The sequence below is a fragment of the Hylaeus volcanicus genome, chromosome 3, assembly GCF_026283585.1.
Source record: "Hylaeus volcanicus isolate JK05 chromosome 3, UHH_iyHylVolc1.0_haploid, whole genome shotgun sequence".
Taxonomy (NCBI): domain Eukaryota; kingdom Metazoa; phylum Arthropoda; class Insecta; order Hymenoptera; family Colletidae; genus Hylaeus; species Hylaeus volcanicus.
The window spans coordinates 9,675,084-9,698,280 of record NC_071978.1 but is presented as its reverse complement, the minus strand read 5'-3'; the positions used below and the strand labels follow the sequence as shown (position 1 = coordinate 9,698,280).

At 36.0% G+C, this 23,197-nt stretch overlaps 1 protein-coding gene across 3 annotated transcripts in view; it reads right to left on the bottom strand.

The window, feature by feature from the left end:
- The window catches only part of LOC128874435 (alpha-catulin), a 105,471-nt gene that overhangs the window by 63,326 nt on the left and 18,948 nt on the right, over window positions 1-23,197 (bottom strand). The window contains exon 1 of one of the 3 annotated variants that reach the window (XM_054119232.1): window positions 11,703-14,468. The exons of the other annotated variants lie outside the window; for them this stretch is intronic. Coding sequence (XP_053975207.1) covers window positions 11,703-11,768 — 66 coding nt within the window. The 5' untranslated portion in view covers window positions 11,769-14,468. Of the gene's footprint in view, window positions 1-11,702; window positions 14,469-23,197 lie in introns of those variants that run through there. 3 annotated transcript variants of the gene reach the window in all.

Below are 23,197 nucleotides of genomic sequence, written 5' to 3'. Positions count from 1 at the left end.
GTCGCGTATCATTGCATCTTTTACTTTGCTGGCTCCCTCGAGGTTAAAGCAGATTGGTACGATATCAAAATCCTTCTTCAAAATGCCATTATGTCTTTAAATTATATATTCTATTTTATTTGTATTTTATTGAGGACAATAATAATTGTATACGTCATAAATTAATACATAATATATTTATATATGTACTCTAATGATTTGTTTAGGTTGGTCCGTTTTCTATCCATGAAACGACGTTAATTATTTAAACAGAAAGAACACTTTTGTAAGTACACCGAGCTTGAAATGTCCTAAATATTTATTGCACTTGAAAAGTTATTAAATATGTCTACTAAATTCACGCTGGTATTCCTAATACGCTTCCTTTAAGAAAATTCTAATTATTTAATAATAATTTCTAATAATTCGATATCGAGACCCACCTATTAATTTATAGTCTATATAAATATTTATCGTAATTCTTGAAAAATTAATTTTCGTTATATCTTCACGAAAATTATGCGCTAATTATCTACATCTGTCCGCAAACAAAAAAAGGAATTCACCTGTGTGATTAATTAAAACGCTTCCAAGAGGAACCAGCCGCAGTGGGCTGTGTGAAATCGCTTGAATTCATCAGGGAAAAACGAATTTCGTCGTGGCGAGTAGTTGAAAAAAGTCGTGAATATTCAATTCGGGTTTAATTAAGGTCGTAGAGTTCTTCAAAGTGAGTAGTGTGCATATGTATATAAACAATGTAACGTTCCCAATTTATTTTTCGTTTGCACACGGTGTATCTGTGAAAAAGTATACCTTCAAGTAATATGTTCATTCATCGAATATGTTTTATGACGTTCGAATCGGGATAATGAGAATATCGTAAAAGAATATTCGAGGGACGATAAACTGTTAAAATTGGTATCGTAATTAAAATGAATAATTAAAATATTTCATACTTGAATGCTAATCGGGTGCTGCGAAGAGAGATTGGAAAATATGATTTTTCATTTGGTGGTAATTCGACGAAATACAGATAATATCGATTCGCTGGCAATATGGCGTTATAATTTATTATCCACATAATTACCAACATTGAAATTCAAAAGCAGTGAATATGATTAGAGAAATACAAAAAAAACTATAAAAGTAATCATTTGGAATGCGTATATATTTTACTAGCAATCATCCATGTTGAAGAGACAAAGACAGTCCTGTTATATAAATAACCATTGAGTAATAAAAGGTGAGTCTACTTTATAATTTTTTGATAATAATCAAATAAAACTATTAAATTTCCCTCGGAGATAAGGTTATATTAAAAACCGAACTGAAACAAAAAATCGAAGTACTCAATATCGACGATGTTCAAATACGTAACACGCAGACATGAAATGTTCAGATGTCGCATTAATTATGGATTCCGTGTTAATCGCAGTGAACGATTGTTAGCGTGTACACGATCTAACCTTCATCATATCCTCTTGACTCTTCAAACCCCGTCCTTTCTCTATCCTTCGACATATCATGCGATTACTCTCGACGACGCAGGGGTCATACCCCTGGTTTCTGCTCTTATAAAAGATGCATGAGCCGTGCTTTTACACCGTTCACGCTATCCGTCACAGAACATCCTCACTTCGCTATTTTCCCCTCATCCTCATCCCCGACTATCCCCACGCCGTAGTCCTCACTACCTTATTTCTTTTCGCTTTCCTTACTTGTGCCTTTTATTTATCCACCGGTGGAAGTTTTCCTTGGCAAAGTAACGAGATTTCCAACGGCAGCTTATTAAAGCTCGAACATCCTGAGTGAATTTTCGTCCCTTCCTCGCGAAGATTGAAAATGTTCTTTCCAGACTTCTTTCGCTCGATTCCCATTGATTTTTGGGACAAATGTTTTCACGTGTCGTACTGTTTCAAAACTACCGCGAGAAAAGTTGCGTGATTTACTAGGGTCATTTCGCGAGTCTTTGTACTACTAGTTTCGACAAAAACTGTGTCATAGTTTTTTGACATTGGGAACATTGTTTTATCTTGATGTTATAACAGCATTGACGCTCTAAATTATAAAGGAACATTTCAAGCTTTTATAACAAATCTATAATAGTAAAGATTGGTGCAATACAAAAGGGAATTAATTACAGATTAATTCCAAGTGAGTCAAATAAACAACAATGTCAGTTTTTGGTGACAATCTTTATATACATTAACTAATTATTATTATCGTAGAAAATTTTGTAATCACAATAATGTAAGTGTAATTTAAAAGTTGAAAAATTAAAGTTGTAAAAAAAAAACCAATATAATACTTAAATTATGTGAACTTTAATATATAATTTACTGCACCTGATGCAATAGAGGTCTGAATCGATTGTTCATTAACTACAATTGTTAATTCAGGTATTTCAAATTTGACAATTTTAAATTCTTTTCAAAGAGTTTCATATCTATTGCTGTTATTTAATTTAAATTACGAGTACGACCAGTATCTTGTAAACGATAAGTTTTGTATAAACAGAGAAATCGTAACCTAGTTTCAGTAGAATACTCGGAGATGGAGTAACAACGGGTTTCGAAGCTATAATTACGGAAGAGCTTAGCCTAATTGTATACGCCAGAAAAAAGTTTGAAAGAAGAGTGTAAAAAACTTCCGTAATTGTAAATGTGCAAACGCAAACTTGATTATTTAGGGATAATTAGATTTTAAGGAACCTATTTTCAAGGGTTCCTGCATTACCTTAAAGAGGTTTTTTCATTGGGCGTTGTAATTACATTTATGTAGAGATTCTGAAAATAGTTTTGAACAAAACTCGAATTAGATTCCACGTGCAGAAAGTTAAATAAAGTTTGATTACATCTTTCTAATTGAATTAAATCGATATTGTTTTATCTTCAATTATTCTATATTAAATATTTAGCTATAATAAATACTTTCTATTATTAAATAATATGTACATATATACCCAGTGAACATGACGAATCAAAAAATTTGGTGACTAAACCATTTTTCTTATCATAATTTGTCAAATTCGTTAAAATATTCTGAATAAATCTTACATAGAATTAAATATTACAAATGAAAGTAGAATAAACTTTGTCTCAATCTTCTCCAATAATGAAGATAATTCAATAAAATGCTCATCTTATTAAAATGATATTCCAATAAAAACTAAAATGCTTCAATCTTCAGTTTTTATATTTATGAATCTCTTCATCGTGAAATCATTTATCTTATAAATATGTTTCCTATTCCATTTCAATGAATTTATATGCACCATACACTCTCTTTTCTTGCACTACCCTTATTTTTCACTCCTCCCACTCGACGCGATACATCAGAAAGTATTCTAACACGGCCATCTCCGTTCGTTTTTCTCAAGACTAGTAAACACGAATGACGAAGCAAATCTGACCCAATTTCCCCGCGATTGAGAAAGCAGGCAGAATTTCCGTCGCGTAACTGCTCGGGTGCAACCCATCAATCCGTTCAAATGAGAAAATTCGGCTGGGTTCGGCTAGGTGGTTGCTAGATGACCATCGTTTACCCCTGAACACTAAGCAACGAGCGATTCCATTGCCGTGAAACGAAAGTTACGAACGGGTGAAAATGAATTATTCGATCAATTTGCTTTCACTGTGTTTCGAGGTTCGAGGCCTATCTCGTTCATGTCGCTCGACCAAACACCGACATAGTTCGATGAGGGAGGGAACCGATGGAACAAAGGCACAGTTTCCAAACTTTGGTTCGCCTCCGTGTAACTGGCTCGCCAACTAATCTCGCTTTCATAAAGTTGAGCTTTGAAAAAGCTGCAGCCTTAACGAGAGTTTACTTCGTCTTTCTTCCGTACATTTCTGGGTACCAACGAGGATTCGTTTCGAATGCTAAAAATGACACGAATTAAGGGCCGAAGCGTATATCAACAATAACAGTACTTCATTTAAATATATTTGTTGAAATAGTTGTTTTAAGAATGACAGGCAATGCGAAGTCGTTGATTATGTTATTAGAGCCACTATGGAAAATAAGTTTTAATTAGTATTTCATTAGTGTCCTATTAGTATCCGTATCCTCTGTATCTGTTAAAGATACTTGTCTACTTCAAATGATAGATGTTTCCAAATAAATTTTTCATTATAAATATAGTCATACGTAAAATATTAGAAGTACTAAGAAAGTGTGATTAAAATTTCATAAGCATAAACAGTATTTCATATTCACTAACCTAATATCATTATGTTTCATCAATGTCGATATACAATTTATACAAATAAAGAACATAATTGAATCATCGGATCGCAGTTACGATAAAAGAAACTTGTCAAAGACAATCGTCAATGTGGACAGTAACGATTCATGATCACGTGAACAGCATTTTCATAGGAAAACAATGGAGTGTTTGTAAATAGCATTTCAGAACAATTTAAATTTCCACTCGATGTACATTTTGCACGTACTTGGCAGTTTGCGTGTAACAGGTGATCCGTGGCGAAACATAGTAGAATGTTCACGGCCATAACTACATTTACACTGATTCTTGATAAAATCGTCGATTAATGTTCCAGAACTAACGCCTATCAGGCTGCATGCTACGGTCGTTACATGCGAGTAATTTACATGCGTCATAAACGCCACATGCTTCTGCAAACGCGGTAGCTAAATATCGATCATGAACTGTCGACTCATGTCTTGTAAAAAGCTTGCGTATTTGGTACATGGGCCAACACTGGCAATTCCACGCTTACAATTTCGATTTTGCAAACAAAACCAAGCGACAGCTATCTCATATCTACAATTCTAAAAAAAAAAAAAAAAAAACGATGTGCCTTCATATGTGACCGTGAATATTTTTATCAGATAAAAATGGAAGGTATTAACATTTTATCGTTACATACCCTCCCATAGTTTGATCTAAGCCTGCTAAATACTCTCTTTCATCGAGTTACCACTTCTCAAATTCGCGGATTAGAAATAATCTCTTAATTAAAATTCTCCGCGGCTCGTCCTCATTTCGTATGTATGAGCGTTTCAGCAACGTCCTGGTAAGCAGGAAAACAGGATGACGGTTTTGCATCATGCTCTGGTTTGCGATACTGCTATGTAAACAAAGATACACCGCGCAGGGTTAACGTAATCCGTTTATCCGTGATTGGATTCCAAGTGATTCCGTAGATATGCCATGGAAGACGATTCGTCGCGACTGTAACGACCTGTACCGAGTGAAATCAATGCCTCCGGCGATTCGATGAAATCATGTTCGAACGATATATTCATTATCGCGTGACAGCTAATCCAAGAGGGGGTGATTATGAAAATCACGCGGCGCTTACGCTGCCTTAGCATCTGGAATTCATTGATCGACGGTGCAATGTACTTTCGCTTCCTGCTTTACGTTTCGCAACATTTTGTTCAGTTGTAAATCAATTTATTACGAGGTTTTTAATTGCGTGACTCATGTAATCAATTAATTCCAAAGTTATATTCCATCGTCATTAATTTAGAGAAATACAAAAATAATAAAACACTATTTGAATTGATTTTCTTGGAATACAATTAATTCAAGCAAAAATATGCAGACTTATGGAATAATCTAATATAGATTTTATTATTCCTTTATAACCTAACACTATCGATCGATATTATTCATTTGTTTCGTCGTACCCGGATCGCTCGCATTACTCGCAATCGTTCAAGTAATTTTGAGAGACTGTATTTTTACCCTCGAATACTGCAAGAATATTCTGAACTGTTTTTGCAACGAGTTTACACAGCGCAAAACAAAGCTTCCAGGAGGAATTGCAACGAGCCATAGTAAACTAAATTCCTGATAACAATGCAACGAAACGAATTCAAATACCACCCTGGTCCACCATCCCCAAAGCAAAACCTCGACAGAAACCGAGCATTGAAAACCACTCGAACACGGTTTTATTGCAATGCGAACTCATTGTCTGGCGCGTAAACTCATTTTCTCGATGTACCTCCAGATTTCGCTATGAGACTTTTCAGTGTTTCAATACTGTGCATTTGTGCGGGTATAGAGTGCTACCAAACGTGTCTAAGACTTCGGTATTCATCGAGAGAAGTGTAAAGTAATAAGAGCATTAACGGGAGATGCTCTTAATAATAATCTTCTTAATGAGAGAAGTGAGTTACCAAATAATTAGTCAAGCGTAATAGATTGTAAGTTGAGTATGCTAGAAGTGTATTTTGAATAATATTCAAATTATGATATGAAATACATAATATAGAAATATATTTTGAATATATAAATTTGAAGCATCAAACAATCAATTTTTTCCATTTAAATAAAGTAAGTGTTCTTTTATATTTAGTTTATTTGAGGAGGAAGAAAGAATCAAATATTTTTAGAAATAGGTTTACCATTAATAAGAATGATAAACTGAATCCTTTTTGGGTATATTTTGAACACATTTATCAACATTGTCTGGCATATAATAATTACGTAATAATGTGGTACATATTTTCATTTTAAATAATTTAATATGAAAACCCTATTCGAAGCTGAAAATGATGCTTACACCGAATAAATTGATTCCGAATATACATGTACATTTATTAGATTCCATAATATATTTGACACACCTATCACGTTATATGCTTGAATTTTTAAATAAGATTTTCGACTACCTCAGCTAACAATTTGGCTGACCACTATAATCGAGTCTCTCTGCAACATATAAAATATAAACAAAAGAATACTTTTCCATTTCGCGACATTTTCTGCAGCTTTATGCGACTGCTATAAATAAAGTTTGTCGATGGAACTGTACGAGCGTGAAAGCACGTGTCGATCGCTGCGAGCAGATTAGTTGGGTGTTATGCTTAACGTGTGTACGTACATCATTCTTGCGTGACATTAAATTACAAAGTATGACGTGTTATATTGTTGCATGCTGTCTTATCGTATTTCGTTGTGTTATGTTGCGATATGTTACCTTGAATATTCCCTTTCTACAAAAGAGGACGACAAAATTGCACGCTAAGTAAACAAGTAAAATCTGTAGAGGTGCACAAAGTGTTGATTCAATTAAGTCGACGAGTTGTTAACGAAATAATGAAGCTTTGGTAGATTCCCGTTGGTTCAAGCGTGAGACACATAACGCAATAAAGATAGAGTGACTCGCGCAATTCATCACAGGGTATTCAGAGCAAAAATAGACTCTTACTCGAACTCGCGTTACTAAATGATGATAGGAAAAAGCGAGGAGGCTTTAGAACCTGTAGTTAATAATTTTTCTTTTACGATATCGTATATCCGCTCGAACCGTTCCTGGCAGGGACTAATAAGCTGGCTTTAATAGAAGATTCGCTTGGTTTAGACTTGGCCACGATAGCAAAGCTCGGTAGTTTCTTCTTAAGAAGAGAGGACACGAAATGGCGGAGAAAGGTGGGCTTTTCTCCGGTCGCGGATTTTCCCCAAAAGACTCGAGGGTTAAATCACGAGGGCGACGGAAGAATCTGTAGCCCCGGGATAATTTTTCCGAATAACGATTCATCAAATCCTCGCCTTCGTTGGTAATGCCTGCGCCGACGGCGGGAGTAATTGCGAAATAAATTCATAGGCGAAAAGAAATCTTCGCTTTGGCATAATTAATTTCACAGCAACTCGCTGGAGAACTCTTACTGCATCAATAGCGACTGAGATTCTTTTGTACGAGAAGGGAACTTGAGCCTTTTAATTGGTAAATTAATATTATCGAAGGAGGCAACTTAATACTGAATTCGATTAAATTTCTCCTCGGTAATTAAGCTTTTAAAGCAAATGAATGGTTGCAGTCGTGTCTCGCGATTAGTGATGATTTTTTTGCTGGGGAGAAATAACCAATACGTAATGAGACTCGAACTAATCTCGACTAAAGCAACTCTATGACTAAAAGCACAATCTATTATATATATATCATATTACATTTGCAATAGTAAACAAAACTTTCACCTGTCAATCAATTATTATAGATTGTTTTAACAAGGAAGAACAAATAATGAAATAACGACGAAATAACGTCTTATTCCTACGGCAATTTTCTAGTTACAAAGTTGATTTATACGGAGTTAAATTGCGCCATAAAGTATGCTTTGAAAAATTCAGAGAATAATGAGGGCTATCGTGGTATAATTTAAATTTACAACCGACTGTCACCTGCAGCCTGTCAGCGCATATATTAACCGACCAAAGGGTACAGTGCGGTTAACGCGTGGTTCTAATTAAATAGCTTCTTCCAATATCTATTCTCCGATAATAACGGAAAACACAAAATTTCCAGAAAAATTTCACAATTTAAATTAAAGAATTCTAAAAGAATGGCAATAAAAGAAACGAATACCGCAATAAAGTACGTGTGACATTTCGTTGTAACAATCGTAATATACAAAAATAACAAATAGAAGTAATATCCAATTGTACTATACGAGAACTAGTGAAATTACTTGGAACAGAGATTTCTCGATATGCTACGAAAAGATTAAATTGATTATATTATTTCTTATATATTAATACTTTATTTATATTGTAGTGACTATTGAATATATAAAGTTAGCACGATGCAAATAAAATACTTATTTAAACTAAATTGGTAATCTCCGTTTATTTATAGACAATGCAAGCTTCTTTTGCTGAAATAAGTCTTTCCTAAAAACTGTACCACACGATCAATAATCCATATCGAGACGCTAATAACCCATTTCAGTAATTTATGGGATGATAAAAGAAGACGTTCTGGCTGCTTGAAATTGAAGTTTCAACGGCAAAAATTACTTTCCCTAGTGAAAATGGTTATTAAATGGGGCTATATATAGTCGGAGAATTGAACGGAAATTATCACCAATTCGAATGGAAACCGTATTCTCACCCTGGGGATTATATTCTATCACGAACGAATGGGAAAATGGAAAGAGACTCGCGTCGATCCGCTTCTCGTTCCCCCTTAAACGCGAATTTTCCAAAGATCCCGCGTATACATTTTAATTTGAAATTCTTAAAGAGTCACGCCAATCAAAAGACACCCCGAAGGCGTCGTTTCGTGGAAACGCGGCCGCCGTTTTAGACTTATTCCTCGAGCACCCTTCTTTCATCTCATTTGTTTCTTTTTTTTCTCCTCTCGTTTTTCATTCAATCCGCGTTTCTCGTGGAAGTGATGGATTACACATTCCATCGATGAATTCGCGACGGAACGCTTGCCGAATGTCTGATACAGATGAGATTTTTGGAGCCAAAATGTTTGATAACGAGGGCGACGTACCCTTTCGAGTACATCTAGATTTAGTTATAACAAGCACGGAAATAACGACATCGCGGTTGTAATGAGCAAAATTCCAAACTGATTTTCATTTACGCGTTTTCTGTAAAAATTGTTAACTTTTAACCATTAGTGCATCACCCAGATATACTGTACACTTGAGGAAATTTAAGACAGAAAAGTAGTATGCCTTAAATTAGGAATCAATTTTGATATTCATAATTGAATGGACTAATTAAAATCTTGCTTATTATTAAGTAGATTTGTTTTTAATTACGAATAATGAATTCAATAATGGAATTGTACATTACATGGTTTTATCAAACAAGTACTATAAAATTAATTGAATTTTTGATTACCTACATTCTCTATAAGGAATTTAACTTTTGAAAATTATAAAATAATAGGTAACGTCCTCTCTACAAGATTAACTACATTTTCCTAATTTTTGTAATGTTCTTTCATTCATTTTAGCTGCTTTCACAGTATCCAATTTGAAAATAAATTTTTAATATTTACGCAAACAGAGGCTGGTGAAAGCAATAAGTTATATGATCTCGTTATTATGACCGGCAATGGGCATTTCTTTTTGGAGTCGTTCTTCAGAATAATGATAACTCTTATTTCAATAACCGATCTCCTTGTGCTAATAAACTCGATAAAAACAACGCTGCAGAGAGTACTCATTCTTCTATTGTACTTTACAACAATTGTTATGACGTGTAACAATCCACTTTTCCCGTGGCCTATATCGAGGACTCAGTGAGAATTTATCGAGGAAATGTTTTCACCTATTCGACGGTTTGAAAGCCGTTTATTCGTTTCAACTCGCTTTGTCACTATTGCATTAATGTTTCTGGAACCTTGTTTTTAAACAAAATTGTTGCATTCTATTGTATTTCAGGTACATCGAAACTAATTGAACTGTTTCGTAAATTAATGTGTTAAGATCATTTCAATAGGGCATTTCAATAACTTGATAAATATGAAACTAATTAAATTTCCTTGCAAAATGTATTATGATCATATCATCTCCCCCTGTCTCTTTACGAATAACAAAGTTCTTATACAATTCATTGTGTATAAGCTCATTAATTAGTTATCAACCATTATGAGAAATAACAACGTTCTTCCTTTGTTTAAGGATGAAAGAGTCGCGGAGAACGAGGCAAACAAATATTCAATCGCGCGCATATTTTAAATGGCATATTTGTATTTGCACGATGCATACAAAGCACGAGCATGTTTGTTTTAAATTATTCCTTGAATTAATGCGGCGAGAAATTCGCGATTAACTCTGTTTTTCAATGAGCTATTTCCCCGCCATTTTAAAATTCACTTGAGCAGGTGTTTCGAATGTATCGTTTAAATACTGTACAGTGATAATAGAGACATAAAGACAATAAACTCTTCCAGAGTAGTAATGAGAAATAATTGTGCAATGTATAATTGAAATTACTCCACATCAGTATATTTGCGTACGACTTCCTTTAAAAATGAAAAATTGGCTTTTTTCGAATGTACTAATGGACAGTGAGATTCTTCGATTTATAAAATTTGAATTTTAAATCTTCAGAGGATTACATCATTTTACGTTATACAAACTTCAACACGAGCTGCAGTAATTGAATTCGCAGGTTAGCGAAAAAGGGAAACCGAGTTAGTACTTCATTGAATACACGTTACTTCAATACTTTTAAGCTTTTTAAAAACGGTTTACCATGGAAATACAATTTTTAAACGTTTTAAGTGTCATTTTTTAATCAAAATTAACCAGATAATTTCTAAAACTTGTTTGCTTTTAAACATTAGATAACAATATCTTTCGGTTTGAAGTTTTCAATAATAAAAGTTCGCTGGTGTTATGCTTAAGTTTATTTTTAACTTTATTGTGTGACCCTACAATAAAACTGAATCGACCTTTCTGTATTTCATTCATATGGCATTCGAAGGGAAATCCATATTTTCATAAACCTATGTAGTACTCGACCATAAATAATGGATTACAGTATGAGTCCAGAAATAGTATTACGCACACCTGTGGTATTCCAGGATACATATAAATATAGCTGAGGTACTGTAAAGTCTGATGTATATTTAAAATGTTTACAAAACGTTGATTAATTGTGACTTGAATATATAAGATTTTCCACTCGATATTCGTCCTTTTAGCGTAACTAAATGCAATTCGGCGTTACATTTTTCACACGATTGTCTCTATTTTCACCTACTCAATTCCAATTCAGTTATAATCGTTTCACGTAATACTTTCATGCACCGTGGAAAAACCTACAAACTTCAATGTAAAAAATGAAAAAAAAAAAAAAAATGAAAAACGTATCTACACAGTTTATCTCAATTTTCGCCAATTCTGCAGGGATCGCCCCTGATTCGAGATACCAGTTACATCTCCCAACCGTGAAAAGACGAAACGATGAAAGCGAGGTATGATACTATCGTTAAACGTACCTGACGATCAGGAGCCATGCCACAGTCGTACATGTTTCTGTCTCGTCGATAGAATGCGGCAGGCATATAGATAATCAAGTGTTAATCAACTCAAACAATGATCTTCGTCTCTTCGTTCTCTCTCCTACTATTCAGCCGTTTAATATCTACGTATATTATCTCTCTATATTACTTTTTAAACTTCGTTTATTATTGTGCCTGTCGTAATTTGTCGGTTTGCTCTTCGGGTTAATATCCGCTTTCTTATCTCTCTCTCTCTCTCTCTCTCTCGCTCGCTCGCTCGCTCGCTTCTCACACTCTCTCCCTCTCTTGCTCTCAGTATGATCAAAATATACTATAAATCGTCAACATCGTTTAGATATGTGTGCTCTTATACGTATAGAAATATTTAATTCTTCTCTCTCGGTGCTCGTGATCTCGTTCGTTAACAAGTGTGCTCTCTGTTATTTATTTATTTATTCTTTCTCTTTTTCTTTTCTTCTTTTTTTCCTTTGTTTACTATAATTACAATCGTTTAACTCTACCGCGCTAACGTCGCCGGGCCCTGCAGCGAGGGGGCCCCCGTCGCGAACGGAAAGGTGAACAAAAATAGACGCGCGTATATGTATATATTCTGCAGGAAGATCACTGTTTTAGGCTGCTGCCACAGGCTGAGAACTTGTCCCCGATCAGGAGTGGTGCAACGAACCCCGACTTTAAAGTTCGTCGTCGCCCTTCAAAACAAGGGTGCACGACCCGTCCGAGACGGGATCCAACTTTCTCGACGCTAATTTTCCTCGCGTGCGAACTCCGCTGCCCCTTAGGCTCGTGGGATGTGAAGCCAGGCTAGCGTGAACCGGTTAGCAGGAATATCTCGGACAACAGAGCGACGGGGCTTAAGCTGATGGAATGGAGCTGCTGTCAACGATATCGCGAGCTATCGAGACCCGGACCTCTCGATCGAAGATTCCTCCGATCACAGATCCAAACGAAACGGTTTCCTTTCCTCGTTTTCCCACTTCGTTCGATTCTCTCGTTTCTATCACGTACTCTAGATGGAATAGAGCCGTTGTCAACGATATCGCGAGTTTTTCTCTCAGGATTCAGCCTCCAATGGGATCATTTCTTTCTCTGGCTTAAATCAGTCCTCTCGTCCCTATCGCGCTCTCTAGATGGAATAGAGCTGTTGTCGACGATATCGTGAGTTTTTCTCTTAGAATTCAGCTTTCTAGATCGTCACGTTTGTCTGGATCGAAGGTTCCACCGATAACAAAGCCAAGGGAGCCTATTTTCTCTCCGTCTTCCAAAATCGCGTACGACCGAGCATCCACTTGGTTTAAATCAGTTCTCTCGTCAGCTGTTGTCAACGATATCGCGAGTTGGGATTCAGCCTCCTCTCCACGTTTGCCTGGATCCACCGATCACAGATCCCAGATGACGATTGACACCGTTTGGATATCGGTTTCTTTCTCTATTCTTCAAAGTCACGCGGGATCGACCCCAGGCGGAACAGAACTGTCGTCGACGATATCGCGAGTGTTGCTCTCGGGATGCAACCTTCTATCGATCCACCGATCACAGATCCGAGACAACGATACCGTTTGAGATTGGTTTCCTGTCTTTCCAAAGTCACGGCAGCGAGTTCCACCCACCTAGTTTCAATCAGTATGACATCCAAAGGGATCTCGCAGCTCGTTATCATCGAATCTTTAACCGTCCAATAGCTCTGCTTTTCGATCAGGATGACATCCCTCAAGTGTTTTTGTGACTTTCTATCATCGGATCCCTAACCGTCCGATAGCCAAGCTCCGCTTTCGATCAGGATGACATTCCAAGCTGTTTTCGTGACTCTCTTATCATCGAATCTTTCTGTAACCAGTGTTCGAGTTCGTAGTGTGCTCGGGAGACTGTCGCTCTCCCCGGATCCGGTTCGCACGAGGGGAACCAGGCACGAGGCTTAATTCCCTTTCACGGGGGATAATCCCTCCTCGCCACGCAATTCCCGGAAAGCTGACTTGACAAATGCCGGCCCGATCGTTTTTACGGTGCAAGGTCCGGCCTCGTTCGTTTTCTTCTGTGGCTGTGACGCGTGGTGCTAGCCGATGATGCGTGGACCAAGGTGGCGAACGACGACGACGAAGAGGACGACGAAGACGATGACCACTCGTTGCGTGTGTGCGGCTCGCTCTCTCGCGTACGCGTGTACACAGTGTGAGTAGACATGTGGGTGCCTGTGCGTGAGTGTGTTATCTTGTACGTGTGCGGCCCGCGTACGTGCTCTCTGTATATAACCTATATATATGTATATGTATATATGATCTACCTCCGCACCGAGCACGTATTCACGTGTCGTACATACAGACACGCGGTGGTGTCTGTGCCGGAGTCATACGTGTTACGCGTCGTTTATATGTGAATGTGTTTGTGGTTGACAGTGGTTGTGTAAGTGTGTGTGCTGCGAGGACGACAGAGCGCGTGTCGCTTCGAGAAACAGGTACCGGCCTGTCGAGTGCCTAGGGGAAGACTGGACTCGAAACCGACTCGGTGGCAGGACCACGGGAACGAGGGTGTTTCTCCCTCTTTCTGTTCCCTCTCTGTGGCCCTCTCTCCCTCTCCTGATCTTTCTCCGCCCTCCGTGCGCCCTCGCTGCTCCTCTCTCCGTTACTAGCGCGCCTTCCTCTCCCGTTCTGTCTCCCTTTCTCTCGGCTCTCTGCGTGGAAACCTCGGAGCACAGGCGCGCTGGCTCTCTCTCCACCAACCGACAATCAATACGCCGGCAGGCCCGTACTTTCGCCCGCGAAATCGCAATTTTCACAATTCCTTTCTTCCACCAGCCCTCCTTCCTCTGTTCCTCTTTACCGCGCTCCTCTTACGCTTTTTCCTTTCGTCCAGGTTTTCGTCTCTAGCCTCGTTCTAACGTCGATTCCAACCGTTCAACGTTTCCACCGATGGAGGTTCCCTCGACCTAGGGACTTCTCGGTTCTTTCTTTCTGCTGAGTCGAGCGAAAAAGCGCGGGAGTTTCTTGGATGCTGGCTGTGGGAACGCCGATGTGGATGGAAAACGCCGCTCCGATGGCTTCGCTCGCCTTTGTCAACGGGGCAACAATGGGAGACTCCGGTTGTGGTTAATTTCTAGCCACGTTGAGCGACTCGTTTGTTTATTTACTGGAGGTTTAAGCGAGCCACCCCCCCCACCCACCCCCACCCCTCACCAACCAAGCCGCTATTAGGGTTGTTTCTGATTTTCAGGCTGGAACTCGAAAGTGTGGTTGAATGTGTAGATCAATATTTTCTTCTTGAGATACGTTGTGAAATGACAAGACTGTATTGTATTAATTTTATAGCATTCAATTTTTGCAATACCAGAGGAGGAAGCCCTGCTAAAATAACTCCCAATAGATTCCTGAGATAATCGAAACTTGTATAACAATATCCCTTTATTTGAAAATAAAAATATTGGTTTAATACGAATTTAAAAAATTTGAAAGCGAACACAGTATAAAATACTGTAAAGAGACAATAGATTGTAATAAACTGGTGAATAAAACAATTACTTACAGTACCTACGTGGCGGACAATTAAGTATTGTTACATGGTATAAAGAATTGTTACGATTGTCAAAGCGAAGGTGACTTGCTTGAAGTCCCATTCTAAAAACATTTGTACGTTGTTAACAACAACGTTCACAAACATTTACACAAAATCTGGTCACGATAGAATAGTTTCAGAAACAAAAAAAGTCATTTTACCACAAAATGTAATTAACGTTGAAAGATTATAAGACACAGTTAGTCTAATAATAGATTTTACAGTTTTTACCGAATTTCTCCACAATTATCACGGAGCCACGATGCACATTGTATGCAGTGGGTCATGTTTCCTATACGTGTCACATAACATACGCGATAAGGGAGATGTATAGTTGCGCACACCTATGCATAAGCATCATGTTCACAAAACGTACTGCTAACATTTGGAATTGTGAAAACTTTCATAAAAATATCAATTGCATTTTTTTTACGAAATAGATGATAAATATTCTACAGTGGACCTTCTTTTATGTAAATATAATATAGAAAATAAAACCGCGTTGTTAAATTTTTATAAGTTTCATTAAAATGGAATAAAATTATATGAGTGACGTCTGACTTTTAAAAATATTCATAGCACGCATAAAATGAAATTTTATCTATACTTTTAATTATTCGGTTATTTCGCATGATTATTGCTCAAAATCTTCTGAAACGCAATCGAAGCAACACAAAAAATGGTAAACGGCACAGTACAAACCGTATTCCATCAAGATCATGCAATTTGATGCTTCAACAACTTTGACATTGATATAGAGCACTTATTAAAGAGCTTCTAAAGAAATGGATGAATTCTTCCAGAAGTTCTCTTACAAATGAAACTTAAAAGCCCTCGTAGATATCTTCAGAAATATTATATTTTGAGAGGAGTATTAGTTTCAACGATGAGACAATTTCTAGACCATTTAAAGTTCAAAGAAGCAAGAACAAAGCATATTATAAATCACACGAAGCCTTCGTCCGTATTTACCCAACGTGCTCGTAAATCTGCGGCCGAACGCCTACACATTTGATAAAAAGATCGGCGACGGAAATTTGTTTATCGCGTCATTAAGTACTTTTTATACGATCGCTCGGGGCCAAGCCACCTAAAAACAGTTGGCTCGCGTCGACATGCAGCTTTTTTTCGCCAACACAGAAACGTTTAAATGTATGGCCAGTAATTTGATAGAAATACCCGTGGCGCCAACGTGCGTGTTCAATGTGATTTCCTACTTTCGACGAAAGGAATCTGGTACTAATCAAACACTTATACGGATTTCCGGAATTCTTTGGTTTCCCGCTGAATTGGATAAGTTCGAAGACAGGTTAACTAAAACGATGATGTAAAATGAAAGTTCCGAAAAGTCCTGGGACCAATTTGAAGCTTCGACAACTTTGACATTGATATAGGGCAGTTATTAAACAGCTTCTGGAGAAATGGATGAATCCTTTTAGAAGTTTCGTCTTTCACAAATAAAACTTAAAAGCCATAGAAAATCAGGAATAATTACATTAAAAATATAAGATCTTTAGAAATCTATGAAATGATTCTGCGAGGTATGGTTTCAAACAGATGAATTTTTGTGATGCACGAGACGTGACGAGATAGGGCGAATTATTTTCAAAGATGATGCAATTTCTGGACAATTTAAAGTTCAAAGAAGCAAGAGCAATATGTACGTATTACACCCATTTTCTGAACTATTTGCTTCAAAGGTTTACCTTTAATACTACTTCTTGTAAGGAGAATGAAATGCAAATGTTGACTACAGGGAACAACATTTCGCTTTAGAAATAGGTAAGAAGATTAGGGGAGAGAATAACGTGGAACGCTTAGGGAGAACAAAGGAAATTGAAAAAATTCGTATAAAATAAAAGCCATATGATGCTCTGAACAATATCGTATTTTTAAGGTTAACATTTCCATTGAAACATACGAAACGATTTTAACGAAATTGCTGAACTTACCTAGCAAAGGGTACGAAGAAAGAAATCGTTATAATGAAAGAATGTTATGCAAATTTTTTACTATACAGAAATCACGATAAAACTACGGGAAATTATATTATTATAATCGCGAAATGGTGCTCGTATCTCCTCGCCAGTAAAACTGAAATCACAGAAGCGTGGACAAGATTTTGTCAAGACGAAATATGAAAGAAAAATAGCACCAAATGCTAATGAAGCGTTCGTGAATGAATAATTATATAATTAGTGGAATTCAAGAGGTATGAGTTCGGGTTAATAACAATTTAATTATTTAAAGAAATAATACGCGAGACAGCAGTGAGTTGAACAGACTTTCTTCGTATATTTTTTAAAGTCAGATTCCCTTCTGTTGGTTCGCATTTTTATTTCAATTATGACAGTAATATGATAGAATAAATAATTAGGAACCTTCTATTAGGTATTCTATTTAATCTCTGAGTATGGATAAAATAAACTTCATCTTCTTTTAAAATTTATTTAGTGAATCTATATTCAGTCGATTCAAACAACTTCACGTTTTCTCCAATGGATAGGGTTTATTAACTTTATCATAATTACGTTCTATTTCAATTCAACGGACGTATAAATAATATAATAGTTCACATTTACCATATAATCTATCATTTTTGCTCCCGAGAAATTTATTGAAATGAACGTCTTCGACTTATACGAAGTTATCTTTAGAATATTAATTTCTCCTATTAAATGTATTTAATAATACATTATTTGCCGTAATTATTTTTAATAATACAATATTTGATAATAATTATACTTTTCATTCTAAACAAATTGAAACTCAACGCGAATTATTAAATATGTTGACATTATTGGCCTGTGTATTATGTCAAATATTATATTAGATTAAATAATATATTATTACTATTCTAAGAATTATTAACATCTGCCTAGTTTGTAGTAAATTGATACAACACATACTAAATGTATTTGATGCTAGAAAGTAACAGTCTGAACCTACATCGTTCATTTGAATAAAATTTGAATAAATATATTCACAAGAGATTATTTATGTTTTGAAGGATATTCTACTATCGAATGTATATTTTATGACGTTAATATGAATTCTGATTCGAGAAACAAGAAGAGTGCCCGACCGAATAAAATCCTAGTCTTGTTTAGTAGAAAGAGATCGTTAGTGATCAGACTTGAGCGCATCAGTAGAATCGCTAACGCGAGTAGAAATGGATCGTACGTAGTCAGCCCTGAGCGTACCCGTACCAGTATAAAGGGATTCCGTCCAGTTGAACAATTTCTGGCGTTCTAATTCGCAACTCCCCTCCCCCGTCCAGATTATTCTTTCGGTAGCATTTAATGAAAGAAATGAAATGTCGCGTTGCGCAGTTATTGTCGTTGGAGTATTCCGCGAACAATAATCCACGCCAAAGTGAAGAAACTGTAGAAAGAAGAAAAATTTCCAACGCGATATTGAGTCAAGCGAAGAAGAATGATTCGTAAGAGAAAGACAGAGACCAAAGAACGTTATACACGTTTGCGGTGGCTTTATGGTTTGGGAGACATTTTCTTTCGCGAAATATGCAAAGGTAAGGAAAACTTTTTGCTGGAATCTGGAGCAGGAGACCTTCGCCATCATTTGGAAAATTTTGCTTTGGGAATTCGAAAATAAGTGTAACCCATTTGTCTGTCTCGTTTTGATGGTAATAAAGTAGATGTGTTAGTAAACGAGCCTGAGAGTGTAAAATAATTACAAGGGTCACTGTCTTAATTTTAACATAAATGTACAACAACATAACACTGATTTCTTGGAATAGAAAAGATTTCATATTTATAAGATTATTTAATAATGATTGAATATACAATATATCTTGAAATCCTTAAAATATTTATGTATACAAAATTTATAATATCTTAATATGGTTTTCATTTAGGAAAAATATTTATTTGAATTTAACCTTCTGAATTAAAATTTTGTATTTCCTATATAATAATTTCAGATCTGAAAATAAATAACTTGAAACTATGCAAGAAATAACGTTTGCATTGGGACTGACATACTCGTAGCAATATCTACGATGCATGAAAAGGCCTTGGGAGAGATATTTGCAATAAGTTGAATATGTATTTCAGCAGAAGGTGTTTTCACCGATCGCATTTCGCAGAAAACCAGGAAATCGGTTTTTTCTCGGCAACGGGAGTGTGATCTATCTATATCAAGTAGATACGTATGTACTGTAGTATGTACAATAGGATGAAAGAAGTAAATATCTTAAATCCATCCACCGAAAACGTCTTTCAGGGAATCTACGTACATGCAATACGTTCCTATATGCTTAATGCGATATACGAGAGAAACAGAGAAATTCTGATTTACTGCCTCTTGCCGATTGAGGGAGAAACAGTACTCTACAAATATCCTTTCAAATCTAGGAAGAAATCAATTTTAATTCAAATTTTTAAACAGTCTTCATATCATTCCTCCATATAATTTCATACTTATTGGTTCAATTGATTTCAATAATTATTTACCCTCTTCAGAATGGATAAAAGCACCTTTGGAGAACTATGCTTTACAAGATGAGATTGATTTTACTATCAAGAAAAGGTTCACCGATAAAGAAATACTTTCGCTAGCAAGATATTCCCTAATAAATTAAAGATGATTCCAGAAATATATTCTGAAAATTTATGTTCCTACGTCTCGATAAATTGGAATAGATACGAGTTTCGATTCCATTATAAATAATTCCAGAGCTTAAGAGAATCGTGTAATCGACACAGTTTTGTTTAAAGTAATCTCATTGAGAGTTTTAACAACGTTATGCAAGAAGAACTCGGCAACTTCAAGTTGAGTCTACTGCATCTTCAATGGGCAAATAAATTGCTGTATTAGAATATTACGATTCGACAAATTCATTTTATAGGATCCGTTCTTTTTAATGAAATACTATTTTTAAAGAAATAAACATTAACACGATTTTACTATTAGTTATAAAATAGAAGTGACTCCTGCACGATTTCACGCACAACCGAATTAGTTATCGCTGAATAATATTTTTGTGGATAGTATACCACACCAAATTTATACCAAATGTTGAACAAATCTTGTATTGGACACTAATTACACTGCAATTTCCTACAACATTACATCGAATTGGTTTAACAGAAACGATTGAATGGAAAAGGAAGGAATGTCCTATATTGGGTGGAATAAAGTCGTTAAATCGTGGCAAATTTCACGTTTCGAGACCGATGAACGTTGATTTAAATAACTGTGCCTGGCTCGTCGAGCCAGCTCAATTTTTATGGGGCTTTTTCACCTTGTATCAGATTCGATAGGATTTTACATGATGTACACAAACGACCCTAGGTACGAACGGATCAGACACTCTTTAATCACAGAAAGTGGTCAGAAATCCCTCAATAGTCGTTGAAATAATGAAATCTTTCCACAAGAAAATCGATTTATTCGTGGAAAATATAAAGAAACTCACGAAGAGGTTTAATCACTTTTCATCTAAATGGATTAGAAATTATATGACAGAAACGAACATATTTATATACAGAAGATCCAAGATTATATACAGAATATCCAAGTACTGATGAATAATACCTTCCACGTCCTGTCCAAATCTCTTTGGATGATTTGGATTTTGAAGAAAATATTTATACTAAATAATTCCTTTTGTCCTCAGTTCAAGAATATTTTAGTGCACTTCATAGAAAGTCAACTTTGTTTATCGTCGTCACTATATGCAAACTATCTGACAATTAACCAGTCACTCCGTAGTAGCACACTTCGAGGCTAAAAATAAAAACCAAATGTAACATGAACAATCACGCTTCAAATGATAATCAAATCATTTTAACATCTCTCGAAGCACACTCACATCGCATATCTGCTTTACTTCTAACGATAGCCCATACCATCATCCAAAAATAATGATCGAACACGACGTACCATCGCTATCTTCCTCATCAGAATTTTCATTCGATACGATTTCCAGGCACGCTTTATAGCCAATAAAATCGGATCAAGCTCGAAACCAATAAAACGTAACGAAGTCGAGTTCACATTCGAGCAAAATTTCTGCTTCCGCTCGTGTCTTTTTTTTTGTTGCGTGCACAGTTAACGCGAACTCCGGGAAGGAGGGGGTGGGCTTCTTTTTTTTTATGGAGCCGTTATACGAGCCCCGAGCCTGCGTCCGATACACTCGGTGTTTTATGCTCCATTAGAAAAATAATTTGGAACGAGTTACGATTTGACGCGCGACTTTGGATCGCTCCTTAATGGAATACTCAATTACGGCAGAATGTTCAACTTAATCCTTTCCCCAGGCATTTGTGTTGCTTTGCTGTTTGCCCGCGAGGCTCTTTTTTACCTCGCGTTGCACTGCATTAGCTAATTTGCGCAGGACAAGGGAAGCACGCTGCGAAAATGTCTTGCCTCTCTTACACGGGAATTCATTTTTGTAATGAAATTTCTTGCGAGCCGGAAAACCGGGGGCCGCACGTTTTCTGATAATTCAGGGCAACGGCGTTCGGAAATGACGCGACCTTAATGGAACTTTAAACTCTTCTTTGAATTGATCTTAAGACGCGAATGAACAGGGGTGACAATCAAGAGGAGATTGGGGAGGGGTTAGATTGTTACGAGAATTGCTTCGTAGGTGCGACAAGAATCTTCTAACGTTCGTTTTCATTTGTATAACTCAAAACTGTGCGATAAAAGATGTGATAAAAGTACTGATGAAGGAAACTGTGAACGTGTGCTGATTTTACGTAGATTATCGGTGTTCGTTAAATTTCATCGATTAATTAAAAGCAATACTGAAAAACAAATATAATATATAATAATTGTATCATTTTTTTACATGTAGTCTTGTAAATTATGTGAATGCAGCTGATCAGAAATTTAGAATACATATATTTAAATAAAGACTTTTTTTAATTCAATGTATTTCGAATTTATCTTATAGTTTAATTTTAATTGTTGCGAAACTTTGAAATTTATTAATCAATGCGTAATTCAAGTTGAAATTTTAATCCTAGTGAAATTTTGTATTATACATAAGTGTACATTTGTCGTAGACAAGTACAATTAAACGTTTTCAAGCCCCTCTGATTTGAGTTCTTCATGAAATAACAAACTGGTATTAATGCCTGAAAAGCTAGGTTGTATATCATACTGAAAATATATTAAAAGTGTTACTATTACAACTAATATCTACAAATATCAATTGTACCTAACAATAAATACATACGTATGAAAGTATAACTATTAGTATGTGCAATACATCTTTTTAAATGTCAGTTTGAATTCGATGTTCTGGAGAGAACTAAGCTAGAGGGTTTAGAACGTTAAATTTTACTAGTAAAGACTAATAAACGCTAATGTATACTAAAAGTTCCATTTGTTCCACATGCCGAGTTAAAATGGAAATTGATTATCAAATTTCAAATTTTCAAAATAATTATAATTTCAACTATATAAAACGAGAGACTCATTCAAAGAAACATCATATATAATGTATATTTTTAATTCCACACCGTGAATTACAATAATGGGAATTTATTAACTGCATATCGTTTGGAAAACAAATAGTAAGATGTGTCACTCGTACTTGGATGCTCTAAAAATTCAAGGAGCTTCAGTAAAAATAATTCTTCCTGGAACGTATACTTAATTCCAGCATTTCCATAGCATTTTGCATTACTTAATGCCACGTGACAATAAGAAAGTAAACGAACAATGTTCGAAACTTCTATCCTTCACTGCAAAGAAGCACCGAGAACATTTGTTCGTGGAAAAAGTACCTCGAAATTCTTTCCACGGACGATCCTGCGACGGAAAACTCCCAACTTCTCTAACTCTAATGTAAGACAACGGCATCAGCACAGTAAATCGAAATGCAAACTAAAATCATGCTTTGCCCCGAATAATAAGCTACTGAGAAACGAAAGGAAATTTAAAAAAAAAAA